This window comes from Canis lupus, chromosome 13 (assembly GCF_003254725.2).
Source record: "Canis lupus dingo isolate Sandy chromosome 13, ASM325472v2, whole genome shotgun sequence".
In the NCBI taxonomy this organism is placed as follows: Eukaryota; Metazoa; Chordata; class Mammalia; order Carnivora; family Canidae; genus Canis; species Canis lupus.
In genome coordinates this window covers 59,273,456-59,297,802 of record NC_064255.1, presented here as the reverse complement: position 1 = coordinate 59,297,802, position 24,347 = coordinate 59,273,456, and the positions used below count along the sequence as shown (strand labels likewise).

The 24,347-nt window shown below is 34.9% G+C and overlaps 1 protein-coding gene across 13 annotated transcripts in view; it reads right to left on the bottom strand.

The window, feature by feature from the left end:
- Window positions 1-3,764: 3,764 nt before the first annotated feature.
- YTHDC1 (YTH domain containing 1) overlaps window positions 3,765-24,347 on the bottom strand; it is a 39,576-nt gene continuing 18,993 nt past the window's right edge. For 7 of the 13 annotated variants that reach the window (XM_025435544.3, XM_025435552.3, XM_049093016.1 and 4 more), the window contains 10 exons: window positions 22,865-22,973; window positions 22,666-22,783; window positions 14,331-14,415; window positions 12,996-13,162; window positions 10,449-10,531; window positions 9,143-9,179; window positions 9,007-9,070; window positions 8,838-8,900; window positions 7,220-7,378; window positions 3,765-4,774 (listed from right to left, as the gene is read on the bottom strand). In XM_025435544.3, coding sequence (XP_025291329.1) covers window positions 4,550-4,774; window positions 7,220-7,378; window positions 8,838-8,900; window positions 9,007-9,070; window positions 9,143-9,179; window positions 10,449-10,531; window positions 12,996-13,162; window positions 14,331-14,415; window positions 22,666-22,783; window positions 22,865-22,973 — 1,110 coding nt within the window. In that variant the 3' untranslated portion in view covers window positions 3,765-4,549. The remainder of the gene's footprint in view (window positions 4,775-7,219; window positions 7,379-8,837; window positions 8,901-9,006; window positions 9,071-9,142; window positions 9,180-10,448; window positions 10,532-12,995; window positions 13,163-14,330; window positions 14,416-22,665; window positions 22,784-22,864; window positions 22,974-24,347) is intronic. The other 6 variants (XM_035701280.2, XM_025435551.3, XM_025435548.3 and 3 more) reach the window with 3 other exon arrangements.

Below are 24,347 nucleotides of genomic sequence, written 5' to 3'. Positions count from 1 at the left end.
TATAATAGCCCATTTTTGAATGACGTTTCCTATACTCCAGAACATGGGTGTGTAATTTTGAAATAAGACACGACAGAAATGAGGATTTAACCTTACCCAAAATCCCCAGAAGGAAATCTATATGTAGTACATATAGATTTCATGTGCACTTAAAGTTTGAAAATACAAAAATAAGAGCAAAAATTAATCTCAATTAACATTCTATCCCCATAGATTTCAGTTAAAAACTCTTTAAACAGATGGAAAACACTTCTCTCATCTGAAGAGAATGTTCTATGAAAACCACTTGTCTTCATTTGTACCATAATTCTCATCCACTTCTGAAACATACTACAAACTGGGAAGCATGCAGTTTTACAGTCTATAAACTAGTTATTTGCCAACGGATATATATCAGCCAAAAACTGAGCTTATATTTCAGAATTAGAGTCCCTTAGAAACTTTGAGAGGCTAACTGCAGCTTCCTGTCTTCTCACCATATAATTTAAAAACAAAGTTCCTTTCACTATTATTCAAAGCCGTATCTCTAACAAGCATTTACTGACCTGTTATACCCTGAATATCACTAGTAGGATTGAACAGTCTTTCAGATGCTACACAGAGACACACAGAAAGAAGAAACTGAAAGGGAAACAAAAGTAGATTTAGAAACAAGGAAGAAGCAAAAAATTAGATGATTTGTAGGACTATAAATCAAGCTTTAAGATTCCTCCTATTCCTACTACAATGAACTTGAGGTCTAAAGTTTGCATCCCACCCCACAAAAAAAAAAGTCTGGGCCAATGTCACACCTCATTTTTAATAAGCGTATCAAATTGGATTAGGCATTTTTTCTATACGTTATCTAACCATTTTAAAAATCAGGATAAAATGATTTATATTTCAGTCACCCTTACCTTGAAGTCAGGGAATTCTAGAATAGTCAGTGAAATGCAGGCAACAATTCTCATTTCCTTCTTATTCCATACATCCAACATCCCCTGGGATAGTTTTAACAGTATGACAAACAGAATCTATGTCCTTCAGAAGACTGACCAATGCATTCTACAGCAGGATGAAAAGAAATATCCAGAAAGAAGCTATGCCTATTACAAAATACTCTCAGTGAGTGTAAAGTCAGACATTCAGATATTAGTTCTATATGAAATCACGCGTTTGATTACGTTACTTTGATTTGGAAACTGTGCTTTCTGATGTAATTTCCCTGCAGCTGACCATATTATCACCTGCTTCTTTTGCTTTCCATACTGCCTGGTCAAAGAACCCCACTTCCCTGAACACACATTTTATCAGAGCTGGCTCTGTGAAACTAGCATGGCTATTCAGTCCTTTTGAGGAAATGATACAGAAATTCAGCGGAAAACTGACACTGGTAAGTATATGGATGATGGAAGCCTGGAGGTGGTGATAGACTACAACTAAGAATAAGGCCATTATAGGAGAAAGAAAAACCAAAAGAGAAGTGACATACCTGAATTCAATTTCATTCCCTTGAACTTTTACTCTAGCTAATAAAATTCCAGACTGATTTCTAAATTTTGGAGGATCCCTAGGTGGCTCAGCAGTTTAGCGCCTGCCTTTGGCCCTGAGCACAATCCTGGGGTTCCAGGATCGAGTCCCGCGTCGGGCTCCCAGCGTGGAGCCTGCTTCTCCCTCTGCCTGTGTCTCTGCCTCTCTATGTCTATTATAAATAAATAACTAAAATAAATTCCTAAAAACTAAATTTTAAATAACTGAATCTTGTTTTTGACTTGAACACGTTACAATGTATGCTACTGATACAGAGATTTTTAGGCTTAACATCATAGAGTTCATGGAAGAAATCATGCCTCTTACAGTAAGAAAAACTATGTCTTCAACTAATCAAACATTTCAATTTTACAGGTCTATTATTTTGACTCCTCTTCACAGGGGGTAAAAAATTTATAAAGCAATCTTTTACACTATGTTCCTGTCAGTTTTGTCATCCAAAAGAGAGAGAGAGAGAGGTTATTGGGAAAATTAAATGAGCTAATAGAAGTATACAGAATAATTAGTAAGAAATCAATAAATGTTAGCTCCTTAGAATTAAATGGAGAGTTAATAAGCTTAACGCCCAAAATACAAAGCATAGGGTAACATCTATGTGACTGGACACGTCAGGAAAAGCCTCTCCTTAATAAGAAAGCTTGAAGAAAATATGTTTAATATCCTTAATAGAACCTACCACCATTGTTTTAATAGATGTTCTATAAATTTATGTTCTGTTTCTTTCCAAAACAGATGAGTAACTTCTTTAGAAACACCAAATTAGATAAAATATGGGTGGAATCTTGCTCATCAATTGCTACTTTTGTACTCTGGGGCAAGTTTAATCTCTCTGAACCTGCCTCTCCATCTATAAAAATAGGAAGTAGGATGTTACAGGATGAAATAAGTCAGTAATGGAAGCAGCACAAAGTACCTTTACATCCTGTCAATTTGATTTCTAATTTATTACTATTATTTCAGGGACATGACTTTAATATTACCTATTTTTGTATAATTGGTTATTTCTTAAAATAACATTTTTGGGGATTCTTGTACATCTCAGAAGATTTCAGTTTAAAAACCCTTAGCTATTTATTTCTGTAACTTATTGATGAATACAAACATCAGTGAAGTAACCTCCCTTATATTACTATTTCCAGGCTAATTAAAGGCAATGCTGCAACTAGAACCCAGGTTTCCTAAAACACCCAGCTAAATATTCTTTCTTCTCTACCACACTGCACACATTTAAAATAAATCCTTAGGCTTTATTTTTTAAACATGTTAAGTAAAACTAATAATTATGAATGCATGAAAAAAATTTTCTAAATGCCACGGAGAATATAAAGCAGTAAACTGATAGTTTCAAATATCTTTCAAGAGTTAAGTTCCCTCAAGTCCTTTTCAGACCAATACAGATTAAATGTAAAATTGTGATCGTGACTTGGAACAGAGTGCAATGTAAATAGGTAAACAGGACACTATGTGAAAAAAGTGGTCAAATATTTATATATCCCAAATGTTTAAATATTCAACCTAATAAAAGCCAAACTTTCAGGTATAACTCAAGAAACTGAAATGCAAAAAAAGGCTTTCATAAACTACATTCTAGCATGGCCCTCTATTTTATATACCTTGTTACCACTGGGAAGGATTGATGGTTAACTTAAACTATGCAACTGTAAAAGATTAATTTAAAAGTGCATTTTAAAAGTAAAATAGGGGATCCCTGGGTGGCTCAGCGGTTTGGCGTCTGCCTTTGGCCCAGGGTGTGATTCCTGGAGTCCCATGATCGAGTCCTGCATTGGGCTCTGCATGGAGCCTGCTTCTCCTTGGGCCTGTCTCTCTGCCTCTGTGTGTGTGTGTGTGTGTGCGTGTCTCTCATGAATAAATAAATAAATAAAATCTTTAAAAAATAAAGTAAAATAGAAAAACAGCTTTAAGGTAATTCACTTATCAAAGATGAAACAACAAAAAACCTGAAATAAAACAATCCTGTGACCACAGTAGATCCAAAGCTGTTATCAGATGAATACTTAACCAAATATCAACATAATCCCATCTGTGCCATTAGTTCTTATATTAGAATAGAACTAAGCTTTTAATATAATTGGCCTAAGTCAATCATTTCTGCTAAATAGGCAAGGGAGGAGGGGAGCAACCAGGGCTCCTACAGTTCCTAAACACAAAGCATTATTTTATGCCAGTAATGGTTAAAACAAACTTGCAACCAGACAAGAAAGAAGTACAAAAGGTAAGTGTCAATCTTTACCAATTTATTTTATACAAAACAGTAGCAATGTAGAATATGGGAATTATCTTCTGCTGCCACACACGCAAGTTGTGAACATTCCAAGCCAATGTATACAGTTCGGAGGGGAAAGCTAAACGAAAGCATTAACCATGCTACTGAACATAGGAATTTTTTATTTAAAAAGATTAAAAATTAGATAGCAATGTCTTCTTAATATTGCTCTCATCATTGAAGACTGAAGAAAAATAAAAAGTGACTTTTTAAGATTAAAAAAAGAGGAAAAGGGAGAAACAAAGAGGCTGCTACAACACTGCCATACTGTCAAACCATCATACTTCAATATTTGCATACTTGATAGCAGCATTATTTTTACTGAACCATGTGCAACTACATTTAGAAACACATCAAAGCAAAATATCATGGCAGTCATCAATCAAGATCCAAAAGAAAGAAAACAAACAAAAAATAACTCTAGGATAAACACACTATAAGTAGATGAACATTTATGGAGAATGAATCAATATCTACATTCTTGGACTGTTCCATTCTGCTCCAATAAAAGTGTCAACTCAAATTGTCAACTGTGTATTTTTGGAGGATCTGAGTTTTTCCAGTTCTTATTATACTGCATGCTTGGAACAAAGAGGGATATAATAAACCCTTCTACACAATGAACTTTAAGTAGACCGCTGAAAATAAATTTACTACTTGTAAACACACACAAAAAAAAAAAAAAAATACAAGATTTTTTTTTATCTTTAAACAATCAGTGCTTCCAAAAGCGCATTATCTTCTATATCGACCTCTCTCCCCTCGGTCTCTGTCCCGGTCACATAATCGCTCTCTTTCTCTTTCTCTATCACGTCCTCTATCTCGTTCTCTGTCTCTTCTGTTATCTCTAGGGCGGTCTCGCTCTCGCTCTCGATCTCTTTCACGAGGTCTACTTCTCCGACCACTGACAACAGCTTGTGTGCGACGAAGGAAATCATCCACCCTCATGTCATAATCATGCTAGAAAAGGTTAAGAAATGGGTTAGCTATGTCAAAAGTCAAATGGAACTTATGAGTCTCTATATTATGAATTACTGTACGGTAAAGAAAAAAAATCTACAAAAAGGCACTAATGCATTAATTTGCAAATGCAATTTTGACACTGCTTAGAAAAAAGACCTTGATGTCTTACTAGACACCTACAACAGAGTATTTAAATCTTATTGAAAGTTACTTCATGCAGTTTCCTATATAACTTCAGTGATTTTTCCAACCAATCTTTTTTAATAAGATTTAGGTCAAAGTAATCAACCTAGTGATGATCATCAACCATCATGGATACAAGCCTGATGCCAACTATGCTAAGTATCATCAGTGTTTTTCTACAACTGAACCCTTTTTTTCCTTCTTTGATTCTACAAACTAACCCGAACCCAGTCTGCCCTCTCATGGTAAAATCAGGAATTCTTACATTACAGATTTTCTTTCAAACTAAACCACTGTTAATGACAAACAACTTATGAAATACAATAGAATTTTAAGAAAATAAGTACTCTAGTAAGATTCTCCACATAGATCTACTCCACATAGATCTAATAATACATAAAAGGCTGATAATAGATAAAAGGCTGAGGAAGTCAAGAGAAGGTAAGATGAACAACTGTCCAAGTGAGGTACAAATTATCATAGTGGCTACTTCTAAGCTTGAGCTCTGCTCTAGCTTTCTACTCTTAGTTCTCATCTTTACTTACTGACCTTGGTCTTTTTTCAAAAGTCATCTTAAATATTCAGAATATAAGGTTCAAAAACACAATGCCACCTTACCTCTCACACACAATGAATACATGAATATTAGCATAAAATATATATACTAACCAAAAATTTACACAAAAAAGACAAATACCCTTTAGTAAAAGACTCTTACAAAGAATTCCTATTTTGAAAACCATGTAATCATCTGTATAAAGCATTTTTTAAAATACAACTCATCGGGGATCCCTGGGTGGCTAAGCAGTTTGGCACCTGCCTTCAGCCCAGGGTGTGATCCTGGAGTCCCAGGATCGAGTCCCGCATCGGGCTCCCTGCGTGGAGCCTGCTTCTCCCTCTGCCTGTGTCTCTGCCTCTCTGTGTGTGTCTCTCATGAATGGATAAATAAAATCTTAAAAAACTAAAAATAAAAATACAACCCATTTAGCCAACTAAGATTTCATCATACATAGGCTGTGTAGTCCTGTGTGAATGAAAAAAAGCCTCTTAGGATTCTCAAATTGTTTCACTATTAAAGAACCTAATATGATTTGGTTTTGAATTAATATCTTTATAAGAATAAGAAAATAAATAACATAAAAGTATTTCAAAGAAAGGCTAGGCTGCTCTGACTGGCCCTCTCAAATATGCATGCTCTTCAACTAAGTGGGAAGATTAAAAAAAACTCATCACCTCAAGGGCGGGGGGAGGGGGGGAGGCGCACAGGATGTGTCCAAACTGTACATCCTATTTTTAACAACAAACTACTTTTCTAAGACTATCAAATTTACACACAAAGGAACTGTAATAACAAGTACAAGGAGACAATTTCAGTTTAAAAAATAAAAGTATTAAGGGGAAAAAAATGAACATCAATCATTTAATGAACACACACCCAACTAGTATAATGAAAACCCAGAAATCTCAAACTAGAGATTGCCTTTCATTCATCCTGTTTTGAAGTGATCAAAAAAGCTTTTCAAATCAACCATATCAAATTATTATTTTTTAAAAGACTATTTATTCATGAGAAACACAAAAAGAGAGAGGCAAAGACACAGGCAGAGAGAAGCAGACTCCATACAGGGAGCCCGATGTGGGACTTGATGCCAGGACTCCAGGATCATGCCCTGGGCCAAAGGCAGACACTCAATCACTGAGCCACCCAGGCATCCCCATATCAAATTATTAGAACCAATAATTACTAAAGGACAACCATTCATCTGCCTTCCTTATTAACATGTTTATCGTTTGTTAGCATCATCTTAAGAATCAGATACAGGAGGTGAACTGACAAAATTTGGAAGAGAAATAATAAGTAAATGAGACTAGAGATGACCTGTTAATTTACTACATACCATCTATCCTATGAAAACTGAGTCAAAATATACAGAAATCTTAGAAATATCTATTTGCAATAATAATTACAGTTATAATTGAAGACCCCTATACAGAAATAAAATATCCTAGTATACTTCATCTCTAGGATATTACCTAAGAGTTATATGTAGGAGTTGCCTCAACATATACATCTGTTTGATCAGTGGAAATACAGCCTATTTAAATAATCCAAAGGGATTAGCCATTTCTAATAAAAACAAGTTGTAAATTACTTCAAAACAGTATGCACTATGAATATGAATATGAAACAGTCTACCACTCAACATACTCTGGTATCCCTATAGTTATTATCTACAGAATTCAAAGTAGTTCCCTCACACTTGAGCCTTCTCGTGCACTTACTACTCGTTTATCTCTGTATCTTGCTTCATGTGGTACTGGGTGATGTCCTGAGTAAGGGGGATGAGCTTGAGGAGGTGGAGCATGGTGCTGATAGTAAGGATGGTGTGGAGGTTGTTCCATTCCAGGATAAGGAGCCTAAAAAAAGAAAACCACTTCCATAAACATCTATCGAATACCCTTGTAAATAAACTGTTCTTAGAATTCCCCTACCCAAACTACCTATCCCAAATAAATAATTTAATAATCTGTACTATCCATTTACTTTGATGGCATTAAGGTTCTTCAAAAACCTTCCTAATGTACTTGTTGAAAATATATGTGTGATGAATTAATTTTACATCCTTTAGGATTTAACATGCTTACACTTTCAGACCATATCATTTAAATAACAGAACACAATGAACCCTCACACAGTGCTTACAATGAGCCAGGCACTGTCCTAAGCACTTTCCACATCTTATTTCTCACATCAACCCAATAAGATTGGTACTGTTATTCCTAGGTTACATAAAAGAAAACGGAGCCACCAACTGGTTAAGCAATTTGCTTAATATAAGACTGCTAGTAAAAAGGTGGAGCTGGATACATCATCAGGCATCCTGCCTCTAGAATCAATCTTGACCACTATGTAAACATCTACCCTCCAGGACCTAATTAATTTTTAAATGCCATTAATAAAATAAGTAAAGGCAAATCAAAGGTTACTTTCCTAGTTGGCACCAAGATAATACTTTGGCTTTTTAAAACTTTCACAGAAAAGGAAAGTAATCTTATAATTCATCTATCTGTATACAGTACCTTAAGTGAAATAAGTCAGATGAAGAGACCACATTACAGGCAGCATTTAAAAAAAAAAAGATAAACACAGTAAGAACTACTTAAACATCCAAGTTCTTTATTTCTCAGGAATTAATGCTTCAGCTATCCTCAAAACCTTAAAAGATACTCTAAGAATAAAATTCAGCTTTCTTACAGAAAGAAAAAAATTAAAAATTATATATGGGAAAAAGTTATGTGCAGGATTTAATCTTATTTTATAGAAAGAATTTACTAATAAGCACTGGGATCAAGCACTATGCTAAACTTTACATGTATTTTGTAAATTATCTTCTCAACACTCGCATGAGGTCAACATTGATATTCATTATATTTCAAACCATACAAAGATAAGCACAATGCCCGTTTAATTCACCAACCCAGTGTAAAGCAGAGCACCTTGCACAGAATGAGTGCTAAATACTAATTTGATGGGCCAAAAAATGGACAAATACCGAGTTTTATAGATAAGGAAAACTTATCTTGCCCAAGGGAAGAAAAGGGAATTTGCAGAAAAGGGAAGGCATTTGAATCCAGTCAGTTTGCAATACTAGCCACTACAATAAACCATAACACTTATCAAGCTTATATTAACACAAATCAAATTATTCATTAGTCACTTTTTTTAAAAAAGCCTCCAACTATTTATCACTGAAGATATTTATTTTAGGTCTCTTAAATGGGTAACTTAACAATCACATTCTAAATAAGCATTCAAAATAAATGAAACTGTGAATGAAATTAAGTAATTTGCAAAAAAAAAAAAATGAATACAAACCATTCCTTGCCAAGGTGGTGGTGGTCCCATGTTATGAAACTCCCTCACATAATCATTGTAGGACTAAAATGAAAAATATTAATGTCAATAATAAAAATCCAACCCAGCACTATAAAATAAATCAGATCCTGGTTTTGTGAACATTAGATATATAAAATGAAATACTTACCCCATTTAAAAACACATCTCGGCGAACTCCTGAAAATCGTCTGTTGGGAATAAGATTTGTGAAACTAAATTCAGGTAATTCATAAACTAGTTCCAAGAATGTAATTTAAAACTAAGCAAGAGTGAACCCAACTTACCTGTCTACTTCCTGGTATCGAGGATCCTTTAAATACCCTGTTCAAACATCAAGCATTTTAGTAAATCAAATTTATATTTTTTATTATGGCATTACAATTAAGCCTTCCTTACCACTCATTTCAATTCTTCCCATGAAATATAGTGATGCTATTATTGTATTATTCCATTTTCATTTTCTTCTCAGATTACATGATAATCTAGGAAGTAACTAAGTAACTTACTGATATCACAGAATTATAAACTGCTAGAGAGAGAGGTTTTCATATGAATCTTCTAAATCCATACCCCAATTCTCGCTAGATAGAAAATTTCTTCATTCTGCACCATAAGGAAAGTAAGGGCAGAGGAATTATCTTGAGGACACTGTAACAGGACTTCCTTAAAACAAATGTTTACCTTCCATCTTAGGTATACACAAGCTTTGCTAAGTCAACCAGATAGTTTTAAAAAATGCAAACTTAAGGGGGAGAAAAACAAAATTGCAAAAGTCACAAAAACAAAGCTTATACATTAAATGAAAGAGCCACAGTGAAAAAAGAAATATTCTTTCTCAAAAAAAAAAAAAAAAAAAAAAGGAAAGAAAAATATTATTTCTCCCCTTCTTTAATAAAGGACTCAGCAAATTAAAATGTAAAAACATTTGCGTGGCCATGTTACTCTCTGGAATATCCCACTTTGAAGAATGAGGTTTTGTTTATCAAGCCACTTGTTAGGTAAAAATGCTGTTATGCTAACACCAATTTTCAAATTACTTAAATTTTATATTACAGTTTTAAGTATTATCTTCTCTTAGTTTGCCTTTTTAAATTCTGATTAGAGGAAACACTAACTGAAAAGCTGCTATGTAAATTACAAACCAAAATATTTCTCATTCCCTCTAAAAACATGTTAAAGATTTTTTTGTTTAGAAAAATATGGTATAATTTCAGTTTCCAATTAAAACTATGCATCTCTTAAGATACTAAGCATATTAGGAAAAATAAGCATAATAAAGTATAAAATCACTGCTTTCCCTAACCACTTTTAATCTTGAAACATTTGTGCAGTTTCCATTTGTGAAATAATTATAAATTAGCAACTCTGGGTAATTAACGAATTATGATAATAAGTCACACTAAAATAGATTAGCTAACCTTCACAAAGTAGAATTTAAGTGACAACTATTGATAATTTCTTATGTTTAAGTAGTCCTGTCCTAAAGTTTTCTCACTTTTAGAAATACAGGATTACAATAAAATGGTTTTGTGTTGTTGTTGCTGTTTTATAATTTTATGTCAAATATCTGCAGGATTATAAAATATTAACCTGGTCTCTGGTGAAACTCAGGGGCATAGTCAATCCTTGGTTTCTTTCTGCTGTTATGAATATCATAATCTTCTGGTCGACGCCTACACAAATTAGACACATTAGAAATTAAACCAAAAACTGCTGGGAGAACAAACAGCAATGCAAGAGTTTCTGACAGAAGTACGTACAAAGAATAGCCCATTATTTCCTTTAAAATAACATCATAATTTCTGGTAAACAAATCTTAAAATTTCTAAATTTTACTTCCTCTAATTATTGTGAATCAATCGTTGAATATATTGCTGGAAATAGATATTCTCTATAATCCTCATACTATAATGAAAAACTTGGAAAAAGTCTGCTCAAAATATATAAATCAAATTTCAGTATTCTAAACAAAAGTAAATGAGCTGCCCTCAAATTAATGTAATTTCCAGTTTAACAGAACATTTTCTCAAAATCTCCATTCAGATGAAAAATAAATTTAAAAAAACTATCATCATTACACAACAGGTAACTCTAAAATCTATATATTCAAACTTAATACCATTTTAGAAGAACTCTAAACAAAATTAAGAATTTCTTAGTTCTTTTTGTTTTGCACAAAATTAAGCTTTTCACATGATCATACAGAAAATTTGATACTTATTAAAAGTGATTTTACAGGAAAGTTTTGAAAATCTTAATACTTGGAAAACTAATTTCTATAGTTAATAACATTTAGGAATTAAGGGAATTTTTTTCTAGAGACAATGTCTTATGATAAAATTGGAAAGTAATGGGCGGTTTTTAACAGAGTTCATAAAACATGTTCAATTCTTTTACTGTCTTCAGAGGGCTGCTCCTTACGATCTCCCATGAATCTCAATGGTTAATGTAATACATCATCAGTATACTTCATTTTATTTAGCATTTTAATAAAGAGCTACACAAAATAAAAATTCCAAGTATTTTTGGTATTAAATATATCTTTTTACCCTTAATGTCAAATAAAAACTCTAGAATAACCTGGCATCACTAGCTTTCCAGCTATTTATCAACTGCTTTCATTATCTTTTCCAACACAAGTTCACTTAAACTTCAAAGTGCAATAACCCCAATCCCCCCAACAAAATAAAAACAGTTCCATCTACAATAAATAAGACTAAGAAAATTAAAAGCTGGTTTAAAAAATAAACATACCGCTTTCTTGTAGTTTGGGGAGTGCATTTACGACCGGTATAAAACATGATAGTAACAGTTCATATAGTAGTCCAACTACTGACTTTAAGCTGTAAGCCACATACATATATGGAGGCCCTGGCAGGCTTGAGAGAAGGTGTAGTGGTGTAATAAGTATAGTTTGCAGTCCATTGCAAAACTGAGGTAAAAACTTCACTTGTATATATTGTATTGCACTGGAAACCTCTTAGCTTAAAACTCCAAAAGACATCTTGGTGTTCAGTCCTTTAAGGCCAAAAATAAGGGGGCTCTGCCAGGTTTCCTCCTACCTACTCGACAGTGTCCTTTTTAAGCTCAAAGAAATGGGGACTCTCTTGTTGGATTATCTGTACCTACCACAGGATGTTTCCACCAAAAGGAAACTTAACCAAAGGTTTCATCCCATCAACCATACATCCAACAGTCTTTAGCAGAATATTTTAGGTTTAGCTGTATGCAAATCTACACAGGGGAAGGTGTTGGGTAGAAGGGCTTAAATCAGTCCTTTGCAAAGACTTCTCCAATTCTGTAACAAGTTAAACCCCCTTTTCCTGGAAAATGCTGCTTAGTTCATAAAGTAGTGATCAATAACCATGGCGATCCTCTAAAAAACACTTTAAGTCCACAGGTACTGCCAGCATCTGGAAAAGTTGTAAACAGACACAGCAACAGCCCTTCTTTTCGGTTTGTTGCCGGGTCTCCCAGGGCCACTTGATCCCCTTTGGAAAGAACCTATTGTTTTCAGAAGCTCAGCAAGATGTGTGAATTCACTGGGTACATGTTAGAGAATATCTGGCAATGGGGTTAACACATCACGGTGATAAAATTTGAAACAGTCCCAATAATGCTCCTCTTGAATATCAAAATAACTTAAAATATTTTATCCTCTAAATGAGGCGTCATCTTCTGAAAAAACATTAGTGATCCTTTATAAAAGTCCCATATCTGATAAGGCTTATCCAGAGACACACCTGAAAGAAAAGGCTTTTTACAAAATATTAACAATTTTTGCAAATAAAGACTTCCTCCTCTTCCTCCTTTCTAGCCTGTTCTGAGCAACAAAGGCCTACCTCATTTCAATCGTATACATTGTATATAATCAGATTATCTAATTTAAACTGGTTATCACTCTTTAGCAAATTATTTTTTCTGCATAAGGAAAGATCCCCATTTTCCTCTTGAAAAATGACTGAGACCAAGGTGACCATGTGAAATCCTCAATGAAGCCACAAACTAGTCCATGCAGCTTGATTTGAGGATTTTCTCTTTCTTCTTTACCGCAGGACAAACTTTTGACGAATCACATTCCTCCATCATGTTATTCTGATACATGTGCCTATTATCAGTCCAAAGAACGTTTCTAACCTTCCCACATCCCGGACTGGTTCTCGACGGGATGGACGTCCTCTTGATCGGGGCTGAGAATGCATTCTTCTCTTGTGACGCATTTTATGAATGACCTGATACAAGTCAATACTTTCATCAGGGGGAAATAGAAGACAAAGCTGGGTTCCACATTCAAGTTCAATTTCCTAGAATAGGAAAGTAGCAATTTACAAGACGAGAACAGGAGAAACTTTCAATAGACTTGTATTTTCCTGAAGTACAAGAACAAAAACAGACTGACTTGGAGACTTCCTTCTCAAGGTTGATGTTCATACAGGATTCCAAAAACTTCCTTAAAAGATTTTGAAAAAAACCTTTCAAAAGTGTTTCATGGGGACGCCTGGATGGCTCAGCGGTTGAGCATCTGCCTTCGGCTCAGGACATGATCCCAGAGTTTCGGGATCAAGTCTGGCAACAGTCTCCTGCATGGAACCTGCTTCTCCTCCCTCTGCCTTTGTCTCTGCCTCTGTGTCTCTCATGAATAAATAAATAAATCTTAAAAAAAAAAAAAAAAGTGTTTCATATATTCATAGAAGGATAAAAACTAAAAGTGTAGAATCTCCAAAAGTGTAAATACACCAATGTAGCTGCTTAAAACTCTGACAGTTATCCTCTGCAAACAAAGGAACATTTCTTTGTGCAAAATACAAAAATATCAGGACAAAGTTATCTACTTTAACTCAGCGGAGGTAAAGAGCGTTAGTGTGTGCCAAAAACTTTGATAATTAGGACTGCTAAATACACTAATGCAGTAGATTAACTACAAAGACTAATGTATGGGCTTTTTTAAATGAATTTTTAACTAACAACAGTTTCATCTATGAGCAATGAGGGTATACCACTTCTGGTTCAAAGTTACTTATAGAAACTATGAGGGTCAAAGATTTAGGTTTATTTTAAGACACCACGCTTTTAACTTCGTTTGCAGACTTGAAAACCTGGGCACATATACTTTTCATACAGCTTCCTTCTTATTGAGAAAAACCTCAGTGAAGATGGCATATATAATGGCATTTCTAAAATTATACAAAGTGCAGTAAAAACATAATGAAAAACAATTTAAAATTAGGACCAGAATTTCTCTTCAAAAACTTTCCTTTCAATTCCATTAATGAAAGTAACATATAAAGATACCTATCTTTCAACATTTATGGAGAATGATCAAAATCACAGTAATCATGAATTCCAAAGAGAACATTTTCCTGTAATCTTTTACATGAATTATTTAAAAATATGGCTTAAAAATGTCCTTCAATAAAAATCTTTAAAAGGATTAAATGTGTGTGTTTTAAATAATCAATTAAAACAACAAACCTGTCCATCACGTCCAATCTTTACTGGTTTATGTTCATTCCAAGGATTGGTGAGATGAGCTGACTTAGTGAAGGGTAATTCACGCCTAAATACAAAGTAATATCAATTATATTCTTTTCTAGAATCCTTTAGGGACCTTATACTACACTTCAGCAGTTAATCCTGATTTAAATGTGACTAAAATTTAAAGAATCACTTAGACTAGTAGCACTTATCTCCCACAGAGGGAGCCCCTTTAGAGATGCATTCCTTCTGCATTCTCCAGGGTTCTAAAAAAATTTTTAAAAATAAAAAGAAAATAATAAAAAGCTAAATAATATAGTGCTTAAGAGCATGAGCTTAAAAACCAAAACAGTCTGGGTTTAAATCTCCTAACTTCTCTTGAGCCTGAGTTTCTTCCACTTATAAACAGGGGTATAATTACCTACACTTCAAACTTGTTCTAAACAGCGTGCAAATGAAATGATATATAAAATGTTTAGCTATCTCTTGCTTCTGTGTTCTCAAAAAATTGTATTAACTCGTCAACAAAAAGCTGAACCTTAATCAGTTAATACCAAATCAAAGTAAGCATCCCCTATCCTTGGTTCAGAGCTCCTCTCCCAGATTCAAATATCCTTCCCTCCTCTTTTTCAAAATAAATATTTTATTTTACTTTTTATTTATTTGAAAGAGAAAGAGCAAGAGAGAACACACTCATGAGCATGAGGGGAAGAGGGGGGCGAAGCTGAGGGAGAAGCAGACTCCTCGCTGAGCAGGGAGCCTGACATGGCTCCATCCCAGGACCCTGGTATCATGACCTGTGCCTAAGGCAGAAGCTTAACTTCTGAATTAACGACTGAGCCACCCAGGCACTCCAGTCCTCCTCCTTTCAATAATGCAATACTTCCTACCACCCATGGAATGCCTCTTGACAATATATTTACTTATAAATTCATGTATCTCCACACATTAATCATGCTCTTCACTTATATTATAGTGCAGTACCTATATAACTTAAATCCTGGCTCTAAACTCTGAGCCACAGGGTAAAATGGTCTCATCTCACCAACATAAAAATATCCTATACTTTTATATTCTTTACCAACCTAGCACAATGCTGAATGCAAACATGACATGTAACCTGTTACTTGTCAAGGAATAATCAAATTAACAACACCTGATAAGGTTTTATCTATGTGTGCATAAAGTAAGGCCAAATTAAATAAATGCTTTAAGGAACTATTCATTATATCCATGATACACATAAACTTGCTCAGCCCAAAGACATACAAAGATGAGTAAGAAAAAGAGCTGTTTGAAGGGTGGCTCTGTTGGTTTAGCAGCCAACTCCTGATCTCAGCTCAGGTCTGATCTCAGGGTCATGAGCTCAAGCCCCATGCTAAGCTCCTCACTGAGCAGGGAGCTTACTTTAAAAAAAAGAAAATTACCCTTAATTTTCTTTCACGGTTACCAAAAAAAGAATAAATGAACATACACAATTATTTGGGTAAAAGAATGGGTACCACAAATAGAACAGAGAAGTTTTGTTGTTTTTAATACGGATGGTCATACCTATTTTGGAGAGAAAGAAAATAATCAAAAGATGTTTCCTGGAAGTAGCATATGGAATATGCCTCAAAGAAGAGTGACCCAGGAAAAGTCAAATGTTAGTAGCTAAGGAAGGGTCACATTTGAAGCAATGAAAGAGCTTGTGCAAAGGTATAAAATAGAGAAGAAAAAACACAAACAAGTGATTTGATCCAGTGGATAAGCTATATAACCATTTATTCTGATCTTATACGAATTTTCTTAAAAATGAACACAGAATGCTAAATTTTTTAACTTCTTTAAACCTTGGGAAAAAAGAAAAGTGTATCTAAAGTCAAAATAACACAGTGGCATACTCTGTGGCAGTGGTGATGCGAACGTACAGGAGAATTGGTTATGAATGCTGAAAATGCCCACTAGGTTTTAAAGCTTGAATTCCTAGTGTAACACTCATCTTACTTCACACATCAAGAGTGGTTCAAGAATACATATGTCTAAAAAAATAAAAAATTTTAAAAAGAATATATACGTCTACAAAATATATACACTTTTTTTTTTTTTCAACTTTTCAGCCTATCAGAAGTTAGGAAAAATAAGACTATCACTAACAAGTCTATACACAGCCTAGAATATCCAGAGGGAAATCTCTAGTTCCCTATGCTTTGTACTTTAATACTTTCTTAGATTTCCCCTCTAAACTGCCAGTTATTTTGTTTCAAAGATTTTATTTATTCATGAGACACAGAGAGAGAGAGAGAGAGAGAGACAGAGACACAGGCAGAAGGAGAAGCAGGCTCCATGCAGGGAGCCCGACATGGGACTCGATCCCAGCTCTCCAAGAGCAGGCCCTGGGCTAAAGGCAGCACTAACCTGCTGAACCACCCAGGCTGCCCTAAACTGTCAGTTAAAAAAAGTTACAGGAAAGGAATAAATAACCTACAAGCCACCAAAATTTAGGAAAATTACAATTATTACTATATAAAATTAGTTATTTAAATATTAATGGAATACTAAAGGTCCAAAGTAAAACTGTATGTTATGCTGGTTGAGTCCCTTGGAGTTATTAATCTTTGGTGGCACTGGTTCTAACTAGCTAGATTTCAGAGATATTTTACCATGTTGACAAATCTCTACCAGGTATCAAGTGAGAATTATGAGGTCTTTGGAAAAACAGGACTCTGAATACATTAAAAGAAACCGCAGAACTGCAATCCTCACTATTATAGAATAAGCATCCTAAAAGTTACCTTTGGAACAGATGTGTAATGACGAAGCCTACAGATGACTAGCTTTACTGTGAGCACTTTAGAGAACATTGAAATAACTCACTGATTTAAGGGGCCTGGTTAAATGGGGCAAACTTAACAAAAGAACATATAACCATACAAAGGTTCTATTGTACTAGGTAGTGTTTGATTATTAAAGTTAAAAGAAGTAATGGAGAAATTCTAAAAGAAGAGAGAAAATGGGTTATTTGGAATGGACACTAAAGGGGTGAGCATAAAATATCAGTAGATTTAAATCTGGATAAATGACATTTCATAGCACACTGCCTTATTTTGAGCTAACTCCTAGTGACAACTTAAGTAAGTCACTTTTTGTGGCTCCTCTTGTATCTAACATGTATCATGCAGTCGTAAACTTCAGTGTGTCCACAAAATACCTGAACTATCAGAAATTCAACAAGTGTGGGGTGTCTATCAAGATACGGCATTTTGACAATCAGATACTACTGATACAAGTAATCTATGGACCACACCTAATGAAACAAGTTTAGTTATTAAATTCAAAGGGTACTTAAACAAGTTTGTCATGACTTTTGTATCTGAAAAAAAAAAAAAAAAACCCTGAGCAGTTACTGTTACTGATAGCAAAGCCTTAATTGTTTATAAAGTTTGATACAGAAAACTTAAGAGTACAAGAGACTTACCCTAAAGAAATACCAATGTAATAATTACATGACCCTCCAGAACTTTTAAGTATAATAAAACTACGCTTGAACGTAAGTATTTTAAAAATTAAACTTACATATAGAAAAAAATTAAAGTTATAATTTTATTTAAGAATATTTTTTTCAGGGATCCCTGGGTGGCGGAGCGGTTTGGCACCTGCCTTTGGCCCAGGGCGCGATCCTGGAGTACCAGGATCGAATCCCATGAGGGGCTCCCGGTGCATGGAGCCTGCTTCTCCCTCTGCCTGTGTCTCTGCCTCTCTCTCTCTCTGTGACTATCATAAATAAATAAAAAATTAAAAGAAAAAAAGAAAAGAAAGAATATTTTTTTCAGGGCAGCCTGGGTGGCTCAGCAGTTTAAGCGCCTGCTTTGGCCCAGGGCGTGATCCTGAAGTCCCGGGATTGAGTCCCATGTCGGGCTCCCTGCATAGAGCCTGCTTCTCCCTATCCCTGTCTCTCTGCCACTCTCTTTCTCTACCATGAATAAATAAATAAAATCTTTAAAAAAAAAATAAAAAAGAATATTTTTTTTCAGGAGGTGCCTATCTACTGGCTCAGTCGGTTAAGTGTCTGACTTTGGCTCAAGGTCCTGGGATGAAGTCCTGTGTTGGGATCTCTGCTCAGTGGGGAGTCTGCTTCTCCCTCTCCCTCTGTCCCTCCTCTCTCAAATTAATGAAATTTTTAAAAAGATGGGGGAGTCCAGGGCGGTTCAGTCAGCTAAGTGTCTGCCTTCAGCTTGGGTCATATTCACGGAGTCCTGGGATAGAGCCCCCACACTGGGCTCACCACTCAGCAGGGAGTCTGCTTCTCCCTTTCCCTTTGCCTCTCCTGCTGCTGCTTCTCTCTCGATCATTGTCTCTCACTCTCTAGCTCTCAAATAAATAAAATCTTTTAATTTTTTTCCAAAGATTTTATTTATTCATGACAGACACAGAGATAGAGAGGCAGAGACATCGGCAGAGGAAGAAGCAGGCTCCATGCAGGGAGTCCAATGCAAGATTCGATCCCAGGACCCCAGGATCGTGACCTGAGCTGAAGGCATAGGCTTAAAAGACGCTGAGCCACCCAGGCATCCCTCAAATAAATAAAATCTTAAAAAAAAAAAAAAAAAAAAAAAAAAAAATGAACATTCTTTCGGGGGGATGGGGTGGCAGTCAGTTTTAAGCATCTGACTCTTGGTTTCAGCTCCGGTCATGACCTCAGGACTGTGAGAGCAAGCCCCAAATCAGGCTCTGTGCTCAGCACAGACTACTTGAGATTCTCTCTCTCATACTCCCTCTGGCTCCCTCCCACTCATGCACGCATGAGCGCTCTCTCTCTCAAGTAAGTCTTTTTATTATTTTAAAGATTTTCTTTATTTTTTTGAGAAAAAGAGAGCGAGCAGGCACAAGCAGAGGTAGTGGCAGAGGAAGGGGCAGAGGAAGGGGGGCTCCCTCCCCGCTGAGCAGGGAGCCAGATGCGGTGCTCTATCCCAAGACCCTGGGATAAGGACCTGAGCCGAAGGCAGATGCTTAACCAACTGAGCCACCCAGGTGCCCTCAAATAATTAAATCTTTAATAAGAAAAAAATTAGAAAGGGCAGCCTTGGTGGCTTAGTGATTTAGTGCCACCTTCAGCCCCGGGCATGATCCTGGATACCCGGGATAAAGTCCCATGTCAGGCTCCCTGCATGGAGCCTGCTTCTCCCTCTGCCTGCCTCTCTCTCTCTCTCTCTAATAAAAATAATCTTAAAAAAAAAAAAAAAAAAAAAAAAGGAAAAAAAAAACAATTTGGAAAAAAAAAAAGAAAAAAGAAGAAAAAGGAAATTCTTTCCAGGTAAACCTAAAACTTAATTAAAATATAATAAAGAGGGCAGCCCCGGTGGCGCAGTGGTTTAACGCGGCCCCGGGTGTGATCCTGAAGACCCAGGATCAAGTCCCGCGTCGGGCTCTCAGCATGGAGCCTGCTTCTCTGTCTGCCTGTGTGTCTGCCTCTCTTTCGCTCTCTCTGAATGAATAAATGAATGAATGAATGAATGAATGAATAAATAAATAAATAAGTCTTTAAAAAAAAATACAATAAAGAAACTTTACAACCCAAAATCTTGTACAGAAAGTTAGTAAGATGGACTAGCTGGTTTTGTACGCCTTCTGCTGGTATACACATTTCAAACAAGTTAATAAAATAGCTAATACGTCAATGGAGAGAAACAGGAAGACAATAATATATGAACAAATTAAGCTCATCTTCTGAAATTAAGTAAAAGGGCAGCCCAGGTGGCTCAGCGGTTTAGCGCTGCCTTCAGCCCAGGGTATGGCCTTGGAGACCTGGGATCAAGTCCCACATCGGTCTCCCTCCATGGAGCCTGCTTCTCCCTCTGCCTGTGTCTCTACCTGTCTCTCATGAATAAATAAATAAAATCTTAAAAAAAAATAAAGAAAAAGATTTCTTTATCAAGAATTTGGAAACAAAGGTTAATAGAAAAAGTAACATTCAAAACAAAATGTACTGCAACCAGTCTAAAATTGGTTATTTTGCCTCCTAATCCTAGGACATCATCTCCAAATATTTTCCAGTAACATCATTAACATTTCTAATCGTAAAGCCATGAACTTCTTTGGCCTTCACAGTTATAGCCATCCAAATAAATCAATCTGCTAAGAAATTGGAAGTACTTTGTTTTCCCTATAAAGAATTTAATTTTATGATTTTAATTTGATTATAATTTAAGTATAACTTAACTACAATCCTAATTTCTTTTTTTTTAATTTATTTTTTATTGGTGTTCAATTTACCAACATACAGAATAACCCCCAGTGCCCGTCACCCATTCACTCCCACCCCCCGCCCTCCTCCCCTTCTACCACCCCTGTTCGTTTCCCAGAGTTAGGAGTCTTTATGTTCTGTCTCCCTTTCTGATATTTCCCACACATTTCTTCTCCCTTCCCTTATATTCCCTTTCACTATTATTTATATTCCCCAAATGAATGAGAACATATAATGTTTGTCCTTCTCCGACTGACTTCACTCAGCACAATCCTAATTTCTAAACAATCATAAATTTATAATTTAAAACTGTAGGTGTAATAGGAGCAGAGTAATATGACCTACAGTCTCAGCACCAACACTGCATTCCAAAATTATAATTATCCAATTTTTCATTATGTTTTTCTATGTTGTTACATGGATAATTACTTCTGCATACTACATTTAAGTGACAAACCATAATTTACTTAACCAATTTCCTATATGGAAGAATTTAGATTGCTTCTAATTTTACACTATAGAAAGTAATGATGAGATGAGGAGTAATGATCTATTTATGCAGATAGCTTTTTACCACTCTATCAACAATCAACCTAATGCACTATTTTTAACAGTATCATTGCCCGTGTATCTTCATAGTCCTTCACTGTCCCTTAAGTAAAAGTTTAACTCCTAGGGTGGCCCACATTACTGTTCATCTTTGCTTTTTTTTGTTCTCTTTAACATCTGCTTCATAAAAAAAGGTGGCTCCCTATTCTACTCACATATCAAACCCCACCTTCCCACCTCCTTATCCCCATGGTTTGTTTTCATGCTCATGGGCTGGTTTGCCTTCCAGAATATTAATAGCACTTTTTATTCTTATTATCCAATCTCTCCATCTCCATCAAAATCCAACACCTAAGCTATCTTTAACTTACAAAAAATACATATGATCTGTTTATTTTTTTTTACTGAAATTAATTTTACAGGCAACAGATGTGTGCATGCCACATAAAGTTCACTCAAATAACTAGCTTTTTATGTTAAAATAACTTTCTAGGTCCAGAATAGAACTGCTTGTGTCCAAGGAGCCATTTCAACAAGCTTCTTTAACTTTTGTATCCCTGTTAAGTGCTCTGTTTGACAGAAATGCAGTATATCCAATCAGCCAATTCCCAAACACCAAGCCACCTCAGTCTGGACTTTCTCATCCCAAACAAGGCTGACAACGTAGCCCTATCCAAACATTTTCTATTTGTCTCTTCCTTTTTCCTCATTCTTTATCCTACAAAAAGCCTTCTACCTTCTGCCTCATCCTATAGTTCTCCACAGGACACTGTCCTGAAGTGTTAAAAGTTTGTATCACCTAAATTTATTTTAATCATTTTTAAACAATGTACAATCATTCAGTAAGAATATAAAAATAGGGATCCCTAGGTGGCTCAGCGGTTTAGCGCCTGCCTTCAGCCCAGGGCGTGATCCTGGAGACCCGGGATCAAGTCCCACATCAGGCTCCCTGCATGGAGCCCGCTTCTCCCTCTGCCTGTGTCTCTGCCCCTCTCTCCCCCCACCTCATGAATAAATAAATATTAAAAAAATAATAATAAAAAAATAAAAATAGTGGTAATAACTCAGAGCTCAAAATGAGTCTATTCTTCTAAATAAATACATTTAAATCTTAATTACATCAGTATCAAAACATTATAATGCCAACTAAACACGATTTGCCAACTTAAGAAGCCAGTTGTTCACAGCTAAGTCACCTCCAAAATGTTAGCCAAGTTAAAAAGTGACTATTTTCCTACTCCAGTTACAAACTTACTATTCTATTACTAACATAGAGAATGGAATACATAAAACTCCTGACTAAATAAACTTTTGCCCTTCACATTACTATATTAGATTATGTAGACAGTGAACAAGACAAGCAAAACACGGTGATATTAGTTTTATTTTAGTACTGCCAAACTTTCTGGATCCAAATCAGCCTAGGAATGAGACCAAAAAAAGAGTAATAAGAAAAAATAAATTAAAACTAAATGACTGTGGAGTTTTAACATTACTCCCAACTGGTAGCCTATTCAAAACAAAGGCAAATTTAATCATCTACACAACTGTGCAATTTACCTGCAAATCCAGTCAATTTTAAAAACTCCTCCCAACATTTTAGCATTCATTCCAGCTGGCAGCACCCAATGTATAGGAGATCCTCCATGATGTGATTCTGAAGAAAGCCTTGCAAATCCTAAGGGAATCAAATCATAATATAAAATATACATGCTACTATAAATGATGCTTTTATATATCCACATTATTGTTTTCTTACCTTGAAATTTTCCACTCTCTCTGACAGAAAATATTAATATAACACTCCTTGCAGATCTGAATGCAGCATTTAATTTCTTCTCATTTACAGGCAGTGTGGACCAAACACCCTACACAAATGATGTAAAGATCAGACAGAAATTAATGCAAATCTTTCATCTTTGCAATTTTATCTGCAATAGACCAAGACTACTGATACTGTTTGCTTTAAATTCAAGTAAGCTATAATAAAGTCTTATTTATCAACTGTCAAAATAATGTACTAATTTATTAAAAACTCAAGAAAAATATGGAGAAAATTCTCAACCTTCACAAAATCATTAAAAACATTAGAAAAACACGTTGTGTCAGGGGTGTCAAAACTTTTATGAGCTAGAATTCTATATAACAGAAAGAACCACCTACAGCTATTTTAATATCACAACCATTTACTATGGTAAAAATAAGATGTTTGAAGGTGAATAATATATATATATATATATATATATATATATATATATATATATATACACACATATTTCTCCTTTAAAAACCACCTAGCCAAAATAATTAAAGAATACTGTATTGGTAAATCCATCAGTGAAGAATTTGTCCAGTTCCTAGCCTTTCTCATTTTTTCTATTTAAGTTCAAATTTTTATTCATCAATAGTTTGACTAAGAAACCTGTGTTGTACATAGCACCAGAAAAAAGTTATTGATTTCTAAAGACACTTTAATTACTTGTTTGTAACAAGATTAAAATAGAATGATAAAGTAAGGCAGAAACTCTAATTCAGTTCAATCTGTTCATACAATCAAGATCTCATTCACACTAAGTGCTTAATACTTTTGCTTTAAATTCAATCTAGCAGAGCAACAGGATAAACTTCCAGTACATAGCTATTTAATATATTATTCCTTCCATTTAAAAAGTTTGTTGGGTAATCATTAATGTGAAATATATGAGATTTTTACACTGACAAAAATAGGGTTGGAAAAATTATTTACTTTCTAAAAATCAATAGAAGCTGAAATGACTCCTTTTAAACCAAGAAAAGAAATATTTTATAATGCTGTAACAAACAGATGTATGTTTGTAGCAAAAACGTAGCAGAAAATTAGTATCTTACAATATCCTATAGCAACTGGACATACCATTTTTGCAAAGCCTTGGGTGGGCATTTAAGCTAACTCTCCCTTTTCTTCTAAATCCAAGTGATGTTACTTCTAAATATAAAAAAATAAAAAAACCTCTCCATAATAGAATGATTTCTTCTTAAGAAGATCTCAAGGTATAAAATCAGCATTGATATAAAACAAAAAATGTTAATTGCATAAACTTTTAAAGTGTTAGTACAATAACTTAGCAACCAAATTCAGAAACAAAAAAATCAAAAGCAGCACTATTTTACAGTACAAAGTATGAAACACACATATTCTTCAATATCAAGTATTTTGACTTCTAATATCATCTTTAAAAGACTTAAATTACTACCAAGATGCC